The sequence below is a fragment of the Paroedura picta genome, chromosome 3 (assembly GCF_049243985.1).
Source record: "Paroedura picta isolate Pp20150507F chromosome 3, Ppicta_v3.0, whole genome shotgun sequence".
Lineage (NCBI taxonomy): Eukaryota > Metazoa > Chordata > Lepidosauria > Squamata > Gekkonidae > Paroedura > Paroedura picta.
This window is the reverse complement of record NC_135371.1, coordinates 109,277,661-109,296,373: the sequence shown is the minus strand read 5'-3', so window position 1 is coordinate 109,296,373 and position 18,713 is coordinate 109,277,661. Positions and strand designations below refer to the sequence as shown.

The following is an 18,713-nucleotide window of genomic DNA, read 5'->3' as shown; positions in this document are numbered from 1 at the left end:
ACATTATTTAAACATCGTTTGGATTTATTCTGTAGAATTATGAACAGAAAATAGGACCAAAACATGGTTGCTGCAATCATATGCTGAGCAAGGATTAATAGTCATGAAGACGTGATAAAATAAGTGCCATAGGTTTCTGTACTAGTGAGTGTATCCACTCTCCTAATTTACGTATTTTTAACAATGTTATTTTAGACCATCTTTCTCAAAAGGACTTAAGGCAGATTGTGAGCCAGAACTATCACAAAACACGGGATATTCAACAGCCAATGCATTAGGATTTTAGAAGTTTTGAAACCACCAGAAATAATTGAAACATAGCATAAATATTCACATGAAGCATTGATACAAAAATAACATAACCAGGATCCCATTTACAAAAAGCTAAATACAGCAGTATGGACCAGAGTCCTTAATCATTTATCTAAGCAAGTTCATAAAACCATTTTATGCAGTGCAGTCATATTATTAGGGGTGCACATTCAGTACATTCAAGCCAAAAAAAATAGACCAAAAATACCTTATCAGTATTTTCCAGCTATTCTTTCAGCCAGATTGGGGCTGAATTTTGGCTATCCCAAATGTACAAGCCCCTGTAAATGGTTTCCAGGTGAACTCACTGCTTGCAGAAGGCAATTAAAGGGACAGCAAGACCTCCAAGTATCTTGTTCATTAGGGGCTTTCAAAAGGCATTTAAGGAGACCACATTCCCCTTAAATCATTTTTCTCTCTTCCACTGAAAAAAATGGAGGATGGGGGTACCTCCTTTGGGGGCCCATAGAATTAGATCCCTGTAGTCCAATCTTTTTGAAGGGGGGGGGAGAGGCACCAGCGGATATGTTCAATTTTTGTCTCAACCTCAAAAAACAGCTCTCCCTCTCCCCAAGCTCCAGATACCCCCCAAGGTGATTCTCCTTTATATGTTATGGGAACCATTAACTATAATGGTCCCCATAAGTATAATGGAGCTGGGGGGGAAATCAGGATTAAACATTTCAGTTTTGCATAACTTGCAGAAGGCCAGGAGAGTGGGGCATTTCCTGACTTCCTCACACAAACTGCTCTACAAGGTGAGACCTACAATGGAGAAAGTATGTTTATTGGCAGTTGTTGCTCATGCCCATTTGAAGGTTTGTACCTGCAGAAGCCCCTGTTGGCTTCAAGTTGTCACAGTGGAGCATAGGGAGAGCGGCAATCCTGCAGATAAGAGGGCCCTGGGCTCTGAAGGGCTCTGTAGGTGATAGCCAATCCCTTATACTGAGCCTGGTGACAGGCAGCCAATGGAGTGTCTGCAGAATGGGGTAATATGCATGCTCCATCTAAGACCTGATAATAGCTAAGCTGCAGCATTCTGGACCAGCTGGGGTCCTGAACTACTGTGCTAACATAAATAGAAGTACTGTAAGAAATCTAAAAGCCAAAAGGTGCAATCTGTAGAATTTTTGATACCTTGTGATCTTTTGCCTGGAAGAAAAAAAGACACACCACCAATTCTTTCATCCAATAAAAAACACATTCTCAATGAAAGGATATAGTGACATCAGCAGCTAGATACACAGCTTTATGCACCATATTAGCATGTGGCAGTTATGGCATCAGCAGATGATTTATGAACCCTTGACTTTCCACTCTACAATGTAGCTGTCACAGAACAATCCCCCTCACACAAACACAGAACCTAGCTGGGATGACACTAGGTGGGTCTCACTGATGGCGCTACAGGATGGAAAGGATACAGGAAGGGCAGTACCAGCTCAAGGTTTGGGTGTGTAAAGGTAAGAAAGGTGGCAGGACAAAGTAAAGATGAACAAAACATAAGTAGATGCTGGCTGACTCAGATGTAGCCCACCTATATAGACACTTTCCATATCCACCCTCAAACAGCCTATTCATTTGTATCAGTTGCTAGTTATTTTATTTTTAAGATCCTATTCTAACATGTTCTAGTACTTTACTATTATCTAGCATCCATGTTTGAATTGATGTTTTTATTGTTTAATTTAATTTTATATAGTAAGCTGCCTCAGAGATGTCAGATACAATTATTCTAAATGAAAACCATTGATGAAACATAATTCCTTTCTGGAGAACTGTGTCATCACTACTCTCATAAGACATCGCAGTCCAGTACAGCTGCTACCTCCCTCTTAACCCCCCACCCCACCCCACTTCCCCTTTACCTGTTGAGAACCTGGCAGGTCTACAACAACACACATTTCCTGTACCTTAATCTTCTGTATTGGGGGCAGAAGAATCTGGGTTCTTAATATTCATGGGGAAGCAATGGGGCTATACTGAAAGGAATTCCCCAAGAATGTCTACTGAAATATATACTTTAGGAGAGGAAAAAAAGTAACAAAGTTCATAGCAAATGTGGGGAAGCACATTAAACACTACTTACTGTATTTAAAAAGTAAATAAAACAGTAAGATGTCTTTGATAGAGACATTAATTCCAAGTGCTCTACATTAACTTTGAACTTAGCAGGGGACCAAGGAAAAGATGGGGGGGGGGAGCAGAATTCCAAGATGCTGCATGGAAGACATCTAGCCCTTTGCTATCCTTTCACAATGGGGTGTGCAGTTGTGTAGGGTAAGTGGTGGGATTCATCTTCTTCCTCAAGACTAGCACAATCTTTCATTGTAAGGTAACATGCCTGGTTTGCTTAATTTGCATGCTTTATTGCTGTGAAATAGAAGATGAATGTTTTTGTTGCAGATTGAAATTGGAACTAAAGAATATCAGTCATTGGCAAGATGACCAACAGCTGGTGGGAGCCTGCTTATCCCTTCCTTTTGTTAAAAAAACCCTAATTGCTCAACTGTCACAGCAGATCCTGCCCATTGGCTGGACAAGGCAATGGAAAAGAGAACCTGGCCCCAGGCGCTAGCTAGAGAAAAATTTGTATACTGTCCCACATCCTCCTCTTACATGAAGCTTACATGAAGCTGCCTTGTACTGAATCAGACTTTTGATCCATCAAGGGCTGTATTGTCTACTCAGACTGGCAGCAGTTTTCCATGATCTCAGACTAAGTTCACATCACCTACTGCCAGCTCCTTTAACTTGCAATACTAGAGACTGAACCTAGGACTTTTTGCATGCCAATCAAAGGCTCTACCATTGAGCCATAGCCCCTTCTCTCTATGGTGCAGATCCATCCCTCCTTTTTAAATATCTGTGCAGTCTTTCTGCTCTAAACTTTGGAGCAGGATATAAATAGAATTTTGGGCCAGAATTGAGCCGGGACTGCTGTTGATGTGGCGGGTGGGGCAGGCGGTGAAAGATGCAGGAGAGGGGAAGGGAAATGGGTTCCTGGGCACACATGGCTACAAAGGTAGTATGGTGCCCTTGGGTTGGTGGAGGAGGGAGATCAGCGCAGGCGCAGTAGCGCGTCTTGTGCTGGTCTCCCTCTCTTTGTTGGACAGCACGGACGAGCATGGATATATTCACTAGTTCTCCATTCATTTTTAAAAAATGGGTTGGAGCACGGGAGTCAGAGCAGCCTTGGGACAGGAGTGAGGGTGATCAGTGGCTGGAGCATGGTGGGGCTGTGGGACTCCCGTGGAAATTGTTCCCCTCTCAGCAGCCTGCATGTTGCAGACTGTGAGGCACACAATGGCATCCAGCAAAGGGGTGGTAGGTCCCCCCCCTTTTGTCTCATTTCCTCTTGGAGGAGAGATGGGGCCCAAACAGGCAGGCAGGAAGGGAAGGCAGGCTGGGGGTTCTGGCACGGAGCCAGCGGTGCAGCGTGCAAGGGAGGGGCAGGTTGGACAGCGAGAGCCAATAAGGCAAGAGCCATTAAGGCAAGGGTGGCCTAGGTTGCAGCAGTCCCTGCCAGGCAAGGGCTGGGGGCATGGGCTGGATTAAGCCACAAAAGGGAGCTGGAGGGCCCACTGAGAGAGGCCGGGGCTCCTAGTTCGGGTACCACCCCCCGCCAAGGTCAGAACAGGAGATGGAGGCTGGGGTCAGGGAGCTCTGGGAGCACTCACACGAGAAGGTTGTCCAGTGGAGCCTCTGTAAGCCTCTGTAAGCTGAGGGTGTCCCAGGAGGGCACCAAGTGGTAGCTCCAGAAACACCTAAGAGGATCAGCGGCAGAAGACAGAGCCTGGAAAACGAGGGTACAGGCAGGCTGAGAGTAAGTCTTCCACTAGGCAGCAAAGGCTAGGTTATGCTAGCAGCAGCTCTTTGGGTATGGATCAGGAGGGCTCTCCACTTCATAAATGGAGGGCTGCCTTGAGGGTGGGGTGGGGTGGTTCAGGGTGGAGTCTGCACAGAGCTTTCATTCTAATCCCAGGTCGATTCAGTCCCTGCCATCTCCAGTGAATGTGATTACCATTTTGATTTTGTCTGATTTAAATTTTCCCTCTGCAATAAGCATGATTGATCCAGAGTGACACTACCTTTATCCTGCAATATCCTAGAGTGGTTTTAACCCTCAATATAAGAATCGGATTAAGAAAGCATGAGAAAGCAAGCAGATCTCTGGTTCTTCAGAGCTCCGTGTTAGAGAAGCCCTGATTGGCAAAGGCTGCCCAGGTGACTGGAACCCTTAAGTTTGCCTTAAAGGGGAAGTCCCTAATTTCACCCAGCAGAAGCCCTAACTTCTGTTGGTAGAGATTTGTGTCTCGGTGTCATGCCAAGCCAAAGGTTCGCCTGGGGTACAGTCATCTGCATTTCGGCATGGGTATTCCAGGGCTATGGTTCAGTTATCAAGGGCTGGTTCCTCGCAGAGCTCATTACATCGCTCCAGCATGTCAGGAGACAGCAGCTCTGGCAGTAGTGGCATGAGCAAGGATGTGGCAGAGGTGAGGGGGAAGAAGAAGGAGTGGCAAAAGAAGAGGATGAAGGGTTCCACCCATAAATGGTGGGGGCAAAGAAACCCAAGCACTGCATACGTATTAAGCGAGCCATCAAAGAAGACTTGGAGGTTTGGAGGTCCTTCCTGGAGTGTTACAATGGGGTAACCATTTGGCAAAACCCACTTATGTTGGGTGATTCCCTACAGGTTAATTTGGATGCAGTGGGAGACCCAGGTTTTAGGGTTTTCTATAGTAACCAATGGTGTGCAGGTAAGCGGCCTCCAGACTGGGGAAGTCTTGTTCTGAGACACCTAACATTTCTTGAGCTATTATCTATTGTAGCTGCAACAGTCATATGGAAGGATGTTTTTTCCAAAGGTGATGTTTTGGTGCAACAACCAGGCAATCATCACAGCTGTGAATAAGGAAACTTCCATGGCTAACAGGGTAATGAAGTTGGTACAATTCATGGTTTTGTCTTGTTTAAACTGTAGTATCTCCTTCTGTGCCAGGCACATTCTTGGGGTGCAGAATGAGATAGCAGATGCTTTGTCATGATGTAAGAGAGAAAGATTTCACCGTTTGGCTCCCCCAGGCACGACAGGAACCAGAGGAATTCCCAGATGGCTTGTGGAGACTTGGATGTGATTGATTTTCCAAGGTGTGATGAGATCACTGTTGGTTACCACTCAGAGAGCATATGAGGGAGTGGCATGCAGCTTCCTGGCATTTGTTCAGGGCAGAGGATGGCAAGGGCCCATGGAAGAAGCATTGGTCCTGGAATATCTGCTGATCAACAGGATGGTGGCTAGTCAACCAGGACTATGAGAGTCCATCTAGCCAGTCTCTCTTTTTGGAGCAGGATGCTGGGGAGCTGGGATCCAGGAGCATCCTTTTTAGCACACAGGGTGGTCAAAGGCTGGGGCAGGATGAACCCAAAAGGTTCAGATGCTAGGTGTCCAATCACCAAAGGTGTGCTGCTAAGCTTGATGTAGCAGACTAAAGGGGCATGTTATAACAGGTACGAAAGGATCATGGCTTACAGCCACCTTTATCTTGGCTTACGTGGGAGCCTTTAGAGCTTTGGAGCTACTGGCTGCCTCTAAGGTACCACATGAGAAAGAGCTTTTGGAGATGGAAGATGTGGTGATGGGGGGTAGACAGCTGCCGGTGTGGATCCAGAGGTCAAAAACAGACCAAAAAGGTAAAGGCCACATGATGTTATTGCATGGGTTTGAGGATTCCTTACTCTGCCTGGTGAAGCTTATTTGGCATTGAGACCTCAGGTGCCAGGCCATCTGTTCATACACAAGGATGGAAAATGTTTTTCCTGTTATCAATTTGTGGCTGTCATGAAATCGTGCTTACAGCAACCTGGGTTGCAGCTGGCATGCTATGGCACACACTCCTTTAAGATAGGAGCAGCCACCCAGGCCTTCCATGATGGGGCATCAGAGAAGCAAATTAAGCAGTTTTGTGGGTAGCAATCACACACTAATAAGAGTTATGTGCAGCCGCAGCTGGGATCTAACCTCTAAATTGTTGCAAGAGGTCGGTGCTGGTGGTCAGGCACAGCTCCATGTTTTGCGGAAGCAGATACTCTTCTGAGTCCAGATGAGGGAGGCATTTGGGCCTGCATGATCACGCCCATCTTTTGTGGCTGGGGCATCATGGCTTAAGGTGGATGGCTCTCCTGGATGTCATGGGTGAACTTGGCAGTTCGAAAAGTTAATAAGGCAGTCACCAGGCTGGTGGTGCAGCTGGGGAGGGGGGATGGCAATTAGTCGCCCTGATATGGAAGCCCTCTATCAATGAGACGGGGTCCATTTAATGGACTGGGGCCTGGACACTGGACTGCACAGGATACAGACCAAGTTGGTTGATTCGATTTGAGTAGGGATGGTGGAAGCAAAGTGGGATCATTTTGCTCTGGTGGTGGATTGGCAGGGGGATGGAGCCAGTTTGGTGGGGAGCACACCATGCATGGGTAACTCCCCAGAAATGGGGCCTCTTTAAGGAGGCAGCAGGCCTGTGAGTGGGTGCCAAGCCCGGCTGGGTGAGGCACAGGTTTTCACAGGGCCAGGTAGCCTGAGATGGGTCCAGAAGAGGTTTGCGCCTCATCTGGAATCCCAGGTGGACACCTCCCCAGATAGAGAGGGCAACGGCTTGGAGATCCGCATTTCCCACTGGAAATGTAGGGTTGGTAGCAAGTCGTTGCTTTGGGAATTTATGGCAGTCTGCTGACTGCACCGGCTCTTAACCTCCTGCCATGCCAACCCTCTCAGGGTTTGTTAATAAAGCTGTGGCCTATTTAACGCCAACACTGGTGTGAGCGTCTTTCCGGAGCCTGGGACTCCCTCCCGCAAGTCAATTTAATAAATTAATGAGTAAAATGTGTGTGTTGGGGGGGGGGGGGGAAGAGATGGAGAAGAGGCAAGATAAGAAGACTTAGTCATAGAGGAGCAGCCCAGCAGTTTAAAAAATGCACAAGCAACAGACTCACACAGCTGCAATAGCCACAAGTTGTTGAAGATCCTTCAAAATGTATGAGAATCTCTGATCTGTTGCTACACATGAAGATTGCTACATTATGCATTATATATCATTTCCTACATACAAGGAGATTCTTAACATTCCTTTCCCTGATTTTATTACTCCTACTCCTATACAAATAGAATTATTGCATTGCCTATGCTGTATTTCACCTCTATTAAGGGTTCTCTGCTTTCTTTTCCACCAGAATCCAGAATTATTGTCTGGACTTCAAAGAGAATTGTTTCACAATGGCCTAGTCACATACATATCATTTGTTTTGTACATTATATCCTGGCTCTTCCTCCAAAGAGCCCAGAGTAGCATATACAGGTCACTCCATTTCCATTTATCCTCAAGGGTGGGACCAGAGTAACTTGTCCAAGTTCATGCACCATAGGAATTTGAACCTAGTTTTCTCAGACCCTAGTTTAGCACCTTCAATACACCAGACTCAGTCTCTTAACTGACTTGGCCAGTGTCACACAAGTTATTTCATAGTTGAGACACCACTTGCTCTGTGTTACAGATTTGACAGATTTGCCCTAACATTTCTATAGGGCATGAATAGGTATCCATCTAATCCTGTCTACTAAGGTAAGACTGCCTGAAGTATGCTTGAATATGCTTTTAGTATTATAGGGGGCTAGCTTCACAAATGTCATAAGCATCTGTAGAAATGCCAACAGCATTAGTACTCTTTTCCTTTAACAGGCTGGATTAGAGTTGCCAGCTATGGAGACTTTACAGGTGGAGCTGGGAGTGGGCGGGATTTGGGGTGAGAAAGGACCTTAGTAGCGTGTTATGGAGTGCTATGGAGTCCACCTTCCAAAATAGCCATTTTCTCCAGGGGAACTGATCTCTGTCATTTGGAAATGAGTCAAGCTGTCAAGAAAGTTTCCAGGGGATTCCCAGGTCCCAACAGGAGACTGGTATCTGTAGGCTGGATCTACTCCTACCCTACTACTCAACCAAGGGAAGTGTGAAGCCTTCCTTCATCCTCCAGCTTAAGTGCCTCTTCTGTTGGAGGAGGATGGTTGACTAACAGTCATTATATGCCACGGAATTAAAAGGACTATTATGTTAGGAAAAGCTAAACAATACACTTTATAAATAAAGAAACACATTTTTCTGTGGGGAAGAATACAATTACTCTGTTCTTCAGCTCTTAAATACAATTTTCTGTTAAACTGATGCAGAACAAGCTACAAAGCCAATACTTCCTTTCTAGGGGTGGGGGAGATGTTCTATAACAAACAGCGATGTTCTTTGCAGATTTTATTTAGAGTAGTGTCCATTATGCACACGTTAGATAACACACTTCCAAAGCATTTTAGAAGTAGATTTTTCTGGTCTGCAAAGGAAAATCCAACTGTAGAAGCACCCTGAAAGTGCAATATCCAATGTGTGCAGAAAGGGCCCAGGTTTCTCAAGGGTTAACTTGATCTTACCGGACTTCCCCACCAAGAATATCAACATATCTGTGCTTTAAGAGTTACTGGGTTTCCATCAGCCACTTGTCACAGAAATGACCAAAGCATTACTTGCAAACAGACAAAAAAATTAAATACATGCATTTTAAACTGTTCTGAGGTTTTCATAACAGCTCTTTTGGAAACAAATGGTTAATACCTGTGTGCACAAAGTGAAGGCTCTGTTGGACAGTTAGCAAACCAAATTGTTTTATTGAGGATTCCGCATCTAGCTTATCACATATTTGTCTGACACATTAAGTGCTAAATCTGCTTGTCATTGTGTATGGAAACTGGTTCTTTGCGTCAGAGGTTATGAAAGCAGTGACTACGTCAAGAAGCGTTTGCTACTTTTGCAAACTGGTGGGGAACAAATGTGTTGCAATTCTTCCTCAGCATTTAGTCCAGTATCCTGTGAAGACAGTAACACCACAGGGAGACCACAAAGCTACAAAACCTCACATACTTATTGTATCAATGTATGCCAGGAAGTGCCTTCACTCCCTGAGGCACTTCCCTATGAATCTGCATTTGAATGGCTGCACTCATGCTGTAAAATGAAGCGGTGCTTTCTTCCCAGATTACAAGTGAAAAAAACTGACCTGATAAGCGCTTTTCTCTTGCGCTCTTCCAGAACACATCCCATGCTTTGTTGGTGGAGACCCTGATATGTTCACTGAAAGACCTCCGCAACTTTCCAGGATATGCCATCCTTCTGTATAATCCACGAAGACACAGCTAGCCCATTACAATCCAGAGGTTTGAGCTAATCCACAGCAAAAGCGTACCATTCTTGACAATTCAGGGTCCTTCAGCTTCCTTCTTTGAGACCAGTCTGGGGGGAAAGTTGCTGTATAAGAAAATCTGAGTGCAATTTGTTAACACCCCTCAGAGGCTGGGATGGAAAGAGGAGGGGGAAGAATCGGGAGGAGAAAGAGTGGGAAACTCCTTCCAAACAATCTGGGGTCAGGCTGAAGAGGAAATAGCAGTCCAGTGGAGTCCCCCCTGACTTGCAGCAGAGACGAGTTTTGCATCTCAGCTGACACTTTTTATAAACATGTTCATTGTTCTGCTTTGCCTAAAATAAAGAATTTGGCCACTCCACAACAGCATGTCAAGTAGTTCTCCCGACCACTTCCAAGTGTATCCAGTTTAACAGAACAATTAACCTGTCTGTGATCAGATACAAACTCCTGTCTCATATAGGATGGCACTTTTTGCTCTGGCTGCCAGGAAGGTCTGAGCTAAAGGTACTTTTAACAACAGCCACCTATCTGGAATGCTGGTCTTATATATCCTACTCCGAGATATTCTGTTTCATTCCACTGATTTTATATATTATGCTGAGAAATACTCTGTTTTACTCTTATACTTTTATTGATCAGTTTTTGTTTTGTAAATACCTTTGGCTATATACAATTAATATAATACTAATACTAACTACACAACCAGGGCTGGTTTATCCTTGTAACACGTGCTATGAGCCCCACACTTCCAGAGGCCCCACAAGATGCCTCCCCCTCATGGATCAGGGCTGTAGCCTCTCCCCCCCCCTTCTCTCTTTAAGAGCACTTCGAAGGATACCTCCTTCCACGGTTGGGGGCCCTTCTACCCCCCCAGTCTGGCTGCGCCTGCCTCAATTGTACTCTGCTAGGACCTTGTAAATCCTTAAACTGGCTCTGGTGCGACAAGTCCCCCCAAATCCTTAAACCAGTCCTGTACATAACAGCATGTCAAGCTGTTCTCCCTACTTCTTCCAACTGTATCCAATTTAACAGAACAACTAACACAACTTCCTTATTTTCTAGTTCCTGTTATTTAATTATCATATGCATGGACATAGCAATAGATGTGATCCTATTACTGCCATTACCCAGTGTTAGTTTTACCTTGAGGGGTCACCAGATTGTCACTTGGTCTTCTATCCCAGCTAAATAATATTCTATGGCTTTGAAAGCATATTCTTCATAACTTGTCTTTCAGTCCATAGAGAGTCCCCAGATTGGTGACATAGGAGAGGAATGGGTTGTGCTTTTACTTTCCAGCTCTAGGTAGATAATATTTGTTATTTCATTATGATAATCAATAGCTTAGAGCAGTCATTCCCAACTGGGGTCCCTGGAACCTCATGGGTCTGCAGGTCTCCCCTTCCTGCCTTCTTAGCGCAAGGGATCTTGCGACTTGTAAATCCTGCCTTGTTCCCACTTGCAGTTTATTCTTTGTAGCCGTTGTAGCACCTGCTAGGGGCACACACAGGGATCTTGTTCACTAACATTGTTTGTTCACTTGTTCACTAACGTTGTTCTGAAACGTTGTTTCAAAACGGTTGCCCAAACTCCTCAAATCTACGGATCGCTACCCATTTGTGATGGTCCATGTGGGAACGAATGACATGTCCCTGAATACCATCGCTCCTATTAAAAAAGACTATCAAGATCTGGGGAGGAAGCTCAAGCAAATGGGGGCACAAGTGGTATTCTCTTCAATCTTGCCTGTCAAGGAAAGAGGAATGCGTCGGGAGAGGAAGATAATGGAGGTGAATCACTGGCTGCGTAGTTGGTGCCGGCAGGAGAGATTTGGTTTCTGGGACCATGGGATAGGCTTTCTTGAGGAAGGCCTACTAGCACCTGATGGACTGCACTTATCGAAGCAGGGGAAGAATGTGTTTGGCAGGAACCTGGGGAGATTCATCAGGAGAGCTTTAAACTAAAGCCACTAGGGGAAGGAGACGATCAACATAGGGAGTGTATGGAAGGAAAACGATCGGAGTCAGCCCAACCGGCAAGGCCAGCTCATAGGGAACCAAAAGTAAAAGGATTCAGATGTCTTTATACTAACGCCCGAAGCATGGGCAATAAAAAGGAAGAGCTGGAACTTCTCATGCTGATGGAAATGTATGATCTAGTAAGGCATCACAGAAACTTGGTGGAATGATTCTCATGACTGGAATGTAATGGTGAATGGATATGAACTGTTCAGAAAAAACAGAATAGATCGAAGAGGTGGAGGAGTGGCACTGTATGTGAGGAAAGGGCTTACCTGTCAGGAAATTCTAGTGAAGGAGAGCATATCTACAGTGGAAAGCATCTGGGTGAAAATAAGCGAGGGGAAAACAAACAGTGTGGTGGTTGGTGTCTGCTACCGACCGCCTGACCAATGAGAGTATGTGGATGCTGCACTTTGTGAGCAGCTTGAGAAAATATCCAAGCGGCAGGACCTTGTCATCATGGGTGACTTCAATTTCCCAGATGTGTGCTGGGAAACAAACTCTGCGAAGCGTCCTCAGTCATTCAAGTTTCTGACCTGCCTGGCTGACAATTTCATTTATCAAATGGTAGATGAACCCACAAGAGGTTCAGCCATACTGGACTTAATACTGACCAACAGGCAAGAGTTGGTGGATGAGGTGAAGGAGGTGGGGACCCTAGGGGGAAGTGACCATGTCCTCATAGAATTCCTTTTGAGATGGGGAGCCAAGGAAGCTTGTAGCCAGACGCGGATGTTGGATTTTCGTAGGGCAAACTTTAATAAACTCAGAGACATGATGAGTGTCATACCATGGATGAGAATGCTGGAAGGGAAAGGAGCATGTGAAGGGTGGGCGCTACTCAAACAGGAGCTATTGTATGCTCAATCAATGACTATCCCAGAAAGACGAAAACACTGCAGGAGCTCTAAGAAGCCTATTTGGATGAACAGAGAACTTCAAGAGGAACTAAGAAAGAAAAGGAAAATGTTCAGGAAATGGAGGGAAGGACAGAGCTCTAAAGAAGAGTACCTACAGGTTACTAGGCACTGTAGATCAATCATAAGAAAGGCCAAAGCTGAGAGTGAGATAAGATTAGCCAGGGAAGCGCATTGTAACAAGAAAAGATTTTTCAGTTATGTGAGGAGCAAACGTAAAGTAAAGGAGGCAACAGGCCCACTATTGGGTGCGGATGGACAAACTCTAACGGAAGATGCAGAGAAAGCAGAAAGGCTTAGTGCCTATTTTACATCTGTTTTTTCCCACAGGTCAAAGTGTTTAGGCACAACTAGAGATGGCCATAGCCAAAGGACAGTGTCTGGGTGGCAGGTTAACATGGATAGAGAGGTTGTCGAGAGGCATTTAGCTGCACTGGATGAGTTCAAATCCCCTGGTCCAGATGAAATGCACCCGAGAGTACTCAAAGAACTTTCCAGAGAACTTGCACAGCCATTGTCCATCATCTTCGGAACCTCTTTAAGGACTAGAGATATCCCAGAGGACTGGAAGAGAGCAAATGTTATTCCGATCTTCAAAAAAGGGAGGAAGGATGACCCGGGAAACTACAGACCAGTGAGTCTGACCTCTGTTGTGGGGAAGATAATGGAGCAGATATTAAAGGGAGCGATCTGTAAACATCTGGAGGACAATTTGGTGATCCAAGGAAGTCAGCATGGATTTGTCTCCAACAGGTCCTGCCAGACCAACCTGGTTTCCTTTTTTGACCAAGTAACAGGTTTGCTGGATCGGGGAAATTCGGTTGATGTCATTTACTTGGATTTTAGTAAAGCTTTTGACAAGGTTCCCCATGATGTTCTGATGGATAAATTGAAAGACTGCAATCTGGATTTTCAGATAGTCAGATGGATAGGGAATTGGTTAGAGAACCACACTCAAAGAGTTGTTGTCAATGGTGTTTCATCAGACTGGAGAGAGGTGAGTAGCGGGGTACCTCAGGGCTCGGTGCTTGGCCCGGTACTTTTTAACATATTTATTAATGATCTAGATGAGGGGGTGGAGGGACTACTCATCAAGTTTGCAGATGACACCAAATTGGGAGGACTGGCAAATACTCCAGAAGATAGAGACAGAGTTCAACGAGATCTGAACACAATGGAAAAATGGGCAAATGAGAACAAGATGCAATTTAATAAAGATAAGTGTAAAGTTCTGCATCTGGGTCAGAAAAATGAAAAGCATGCCTACTGGATGGGGGATACGCTTCTAGGTAACACTGTGTGTGAACGAGACCTTGGGGTACTTGTGGATTGTAAACTAAACATGAGCAGCAGTGTGATGCAGCGGTAAAAAAGGCAAATGCCATTTTGGGCTGTATCAACAGAGGCATCACATCAAAATCACAAGATGTCATAGTCCCATAGTATACGGCACTGGTCAGACCACACTTGGAGTACTGTGTGCAGTTCTGGAGGCCTCACTTCAAGAAGGACGTAGACAAAATTGAAAGGGTACAGAGGAGAGCGACGAGGATGATCTGGGGCCAAGGGACCAAGCCCTATGAATATAGGTTGAGGGACTTGGGAATGTTCAGCCTGGAGAAAAGGAGGTTGAGAGGGGACATGATAGCCCTCTTTAAGTATTTGAAAGGTTGTAACTTGGAGGAGGGCAGGATGCTGTTTCTGTTGGCTGCAGAGGAGAGGACACGCAGTAATGGGTTTAAACTTCAAGTACAACGATATAGGCTAGATATCAGGAAAAAAATTTTCACAGTCAGAGTAGTTCAGCAGTGGTATAGGCTGCCTAAGGAGGTGGTGAGCTCCCCCTCACTGGCAGTCTTCAAGCAAAGGTTGGATACACACTTTTCTTGGATGCTTTAGGATGCTTAGGGCTAGTCCTGCGTTGAGCAGGGGGTTGGACTAGATGGCCTGTATGGCCCCTTCCAACTCTATGATTCTATGATTCTATGATTCTAATGTCTGGTGCTGAAAGGACCTGGACACAGCAGCATGCTCTATGTCACCGGCTTCGACTGAGGCAAGGAGCCACGCTGCCTGGTCAAGCTGCAAAAGAGGAGACTGATTGTGAGAGAGGAGGCAGAGGCAGAGTGAGTGAGAGTCTGATGGCCAGATCCGAGGCAGAGAGGTGGGGATGGGGGTGTCTGAGTGAGAAAGAGAGTCCGAAGAGCAGATCCCAGGTGAAGGGGAGGAATGTTTGTGTGTTTGGGGGGGTGACCTTTTCAGGGTTGCACATTCTTTGCCACTCACAGGCCTGAAGCCACCAACCTTTCCTGGCGGGCAGTCCCCTCTGTCTTTTCATCTCTCTCGCACACAGAGACCCGATCTCTGCCAGAAATTGACAAACAGGAGGTCCCCAGATGCCCCAAGTCCCCCCTTTACCCTGGCACCTTTGAGCTTTGCTGGAGGTGGTATAAGCCAAGTGTCCCAGGGCCCATTCAGTCCAACATAGTCACACAGAGGCCCAAACCCAGATACCATCAGGAGGTCCACCAGCAGGGCCAGAACTTCAGAAGCCCTTCCACTACCCCATATGTAAGAACATAAGAGAAGTCATGTTGGATCAGGACAGTGGCTCACCCAGTCCAACTCTCTGTTATGTATGGCAGGACCCTGCCTTATGGTATGGCATTCTGTCCCCAACAACCAGTGGCACCCCTTGTCAAGGTTTGTGTCCAAGCTAGGCACTGTTAAAAGTCTGTCAAGACCCTGCTGGGCCAGACTCCATCTTCTTCTCAGCTGCAGATTAGATATGACAGTTGCACCCTAAGACATGTATCACTCTCCTCTGTCTCCCCCTCCCCACCCGATTGTATTGCTGATTAAGTGACTGGCAGAACTGTGTTTGCCTAGGGACTTCTAGGCAATCTCCTTTGTCTAACTCCTGTGATGCACTCATGGCCAATCTGCTAGGGGAAATCACTTCCCCCACCTCCATAGATAGACCCATTGACATGATGGTTCCTTTTGTATAGACCCATTAACATCCATCTCTGGACCTGGCTAGCCCATTCCCCAACTTCCTACACATGGAAAATTCCATCATGTGCTCACCATGCCCCCATCACGAACTCACCATGACTCCCTCCCCCCTCCCCCCAACCTATAAAAACTCTGGCTTTGCCAAACCAAATCGTGCTTCTGATTCGGGCCGCACTCAGATCACCCTATGCACTGGCTGTGTTGACTCATTCTCTGACCTCTCTGCTCTACAGGACCAGTAAATATACTGACTGAACTCCTCTTTCTCACTTTATTTTCCTACCCGCTTGAATGCTAGTGTGCTAGATATATTTTTGTTATTTTCCTTCCAATAAAGATTGTTATTGTTTTAGTATAACTATCTGTTGTCTGCCTTGAGTTCTAAAGAGTGTAATCACCTCATAAACATTGGCAAATTATCCAGTCGCTACGTTCGCTGGCAACTTATCTAGTGAATATTCCCAGTCAGTAGCAGGGCTGGATTCTGCCAGACTACACTGCAGGGAGGCAAGGAGGAAGAAGCTGCAACTGGGCTCAAGGCTTCTGGCAGTGGGAAGACACCTTATTCTGCCCCAGAAAGGTCCAGCTCCTTCACTCAGGCTTCAGCCACAACCTTTTGAATCCACCTTAGATCTGGTGATATCAAATGCGGTGAGAGGGTCTGGAATATGTTCCTTCTGTTGACATGTGACTTCTGGAGGTGTGGCCAGCTGATAGCATTTCTGGGGGTCCTCAAAGTTTGAAGAATATTTTGGGGGTCCTTCATGGTCAAAAGGTTGAAAAACACTGGTTTAGAGAAAAGCTGTAGAATGTTGGAAATCGTTTTACAAATGACAAGTGAAAAGCAGGAACAAGTTCTCTAACTAGATGCTTGGCTAAATAGTGTATTGATAACTCCTTTGGCAGTATGCTTGAAAATATTCTTGTCTTCCTAAAATTAGAAAGATCTTCCCCTCTGGGTGTTGCTACTCTATGCTCCACACATCACTACAAATTGTGTTATTGTGATACTATGATAATTTGCAACTGGTTTGGCTTGTCCAGTTATGAATGATGACAACAACAGCACAATATCCAAATATGTGTGGATGCTGTCAAATAGAACTTCCCACATGTGGCATCCATTTACAGTTACATTTATTTCTAGGTCTCCTCTGAGTGCATCCCTTAATAACTGCCCTAGTTTCCAGAGTGGACCATCACACCAGGGGAAGGGGGGAGGGAGAGACTTCCTAGCAGGTATCTAGGACATTCTTTTTTATTTGCATCTCAGCTTTTAGCTCCCCATACATACAATATTAAAACATAAAGCTTGGTTCAGTTTGCCAGCAAAAGACAAGACAGTAGGAAAGTACAAGTGGGAAGGACTTCCAAATGGACTTGTGGGACAACTACAGAGATTAGTTCCCCATTAGTTCCCCATTAGTTTCTCAGCTCCAAGTTGGGAAATTCTGGGAGATGCAGATAGTTGGGAGTGAAGGCACCTCAGTAGGGGATAATGCCATATAGTCCCACCCTCTAAAGCAGTCATTTTCACTGGAGGAACTGATGTCTGTCACCTGGAGATCAGTTGTAACCATCCCCCACCTGGAGATTGGCAACCCTAGAAACTGCTTGAGAATATGGCTGCTTTGGAGGGTGGTGTCTATGGCATTACACCCTTTGGAAGTCTCTCCACTCCTCAAATCCCACCCCACAAATCTCTAGGAATTTCCTATCTTGTAGTTGGTAACCTTAATCCCTTCCCACTAAAAAGCCAAAATACCTTTATCTGCCCCTGTGTCTTAGGGTTTCTCTCTCCCTCCATCCTGGCAGTCTCTACCAAAGAAAACCATGGTCCAGTTGTGTGGCAGCAGCCACTGGGCCAGGCCCACCTCCATGGTAGGGAGTCCTTAAGGACTTGTGATTTACTCTCCTCTGTATTCTCCCTCTGCATACTATTTCCTTTCCCCTTCCCACAAGCAACCCCCATATCCTCTCCCCTTTACCCTCCACATTCTCTCCTCCTCAGCCATTCGTCAACCTATACTTTTACATGCCTCCCATCTTCAGCTATATATTTTATTTATTTACTTCCTTTATACCACGCCTTTCTCTCAGTGGAGACCAAAGCAATTCAGATTGCTGCCAAGCCTTGAGTTGCCTACCTCCAAGGGGGCCCAAGTTGTAAGTAAACTCCAGACAACAGAGATCTACCCCCTAAGAAAATGCCAGCTATAGAGAGTGGAATCTATGGCATTATATTTGGACTGGCCCTTCTGCGAACCCTAGCCTCCCAGGGTTTTGTAGATTCCACTACAAAAATCTCCAGGAATTTCCCAGCCTGCTGCTGGCAATCCTAGCCAAGCCTGGCCCAAATGATCCCTCTCTCTAAGGCCAAATAGCCCTGGAAAGGGACTGTCCCTCCTCCTACCTTTAACTTATAGAAACCAAGATTTGAAATGCTGTGGTTGCCTAGCAATGACCACTGAAGGAATCTGTTAAAGCTACAGATGATCCTTTTATCACATTTTGTTAAATGTGTGGAAAGATTTGTCTTGCCTGTTCATAGATCCAGTAATCAGATTTAAGTATTCAAAAATTTGGCTGACTCTACTATTAGTATATAGATCACAGATGAAAACCCTAGGCATGCTTGCATAGAAATGACAAGTAACACATTCTCTGGAATTCTTAGCCATCGACAAGGGGAGGGATAAAAGGAGACATAACAGCTAATAGAATTTCTATAAGCAGTATCTCAGTTTTCTGTGCTAATAGCCAGTTGGGTTTGGGAGGCCAGAATAGATACCAATTAAATGTATACCTATTCAGTAGTAGTAGTAGTAGTAGTAGCAGCAGCAGCAGCAGCAGCAGCAGCAGCAGCAGCAGCAGCAGCAGCAGCAGCAGTAGTAGTAGTAGTAGTATTTATATGCTACCTTTCCCCGATGGCTCACGGTGGTTCTCTAAAATACAGCATGATAAATCACACTTCTGTCCTCAATAGGGACCCAAAGTAGCTTACATGGTCCTCCTTTCTTCCTTCTCATTCTCACAACCATACTGCGAAGTAGGTTAGGCTGAGAATGTTTGACTAGCTGAAGATCACCCAGCAAATTTCCATGGCAGAATGGGGATTTGAACCTGGGTTTCCCAGACCCTAGTCCAACACTTTAACCACCACTACACCAAACTGGCTAGAACTGATACTGTCTAAATGCTTCCT

The 18,713-nt window shown here is 45.5% G+C and overlaps 1 protein-coding gene across 3 annotated transcripts in view; it reads right to left on the bottom strand.

The window, feature by feature from the left end:
- The window catches only part of LOC143832561 (rho GTPase-activating protein 7-like), a 221,191-nt gene that overhangs the window by 149,221 nt on the left and 53,257 nt on the right, over positions 1–18,713 (bottom strand). For 2 of the 3 annotated variants that reach the window (XM_077327147.1, XM_077327148.1), the window contains exon 2: positions 9,409–9,641. The exons of the other annotated variant lie outside the window; for it this stretch is intronic. In XM_077327147.1, coding sequence (XP_077183262.1) covers positions 9,409–9,517 — 109 coding nt within the window. In that variant the 5' untranslated portion in view covers positions 9,518–9,641. The remainder of the gene's footprint in view (positions 1–9,408; positions 9,642–18,713) is intronic. 3 annotated transcript variants of the gene reach the window in all.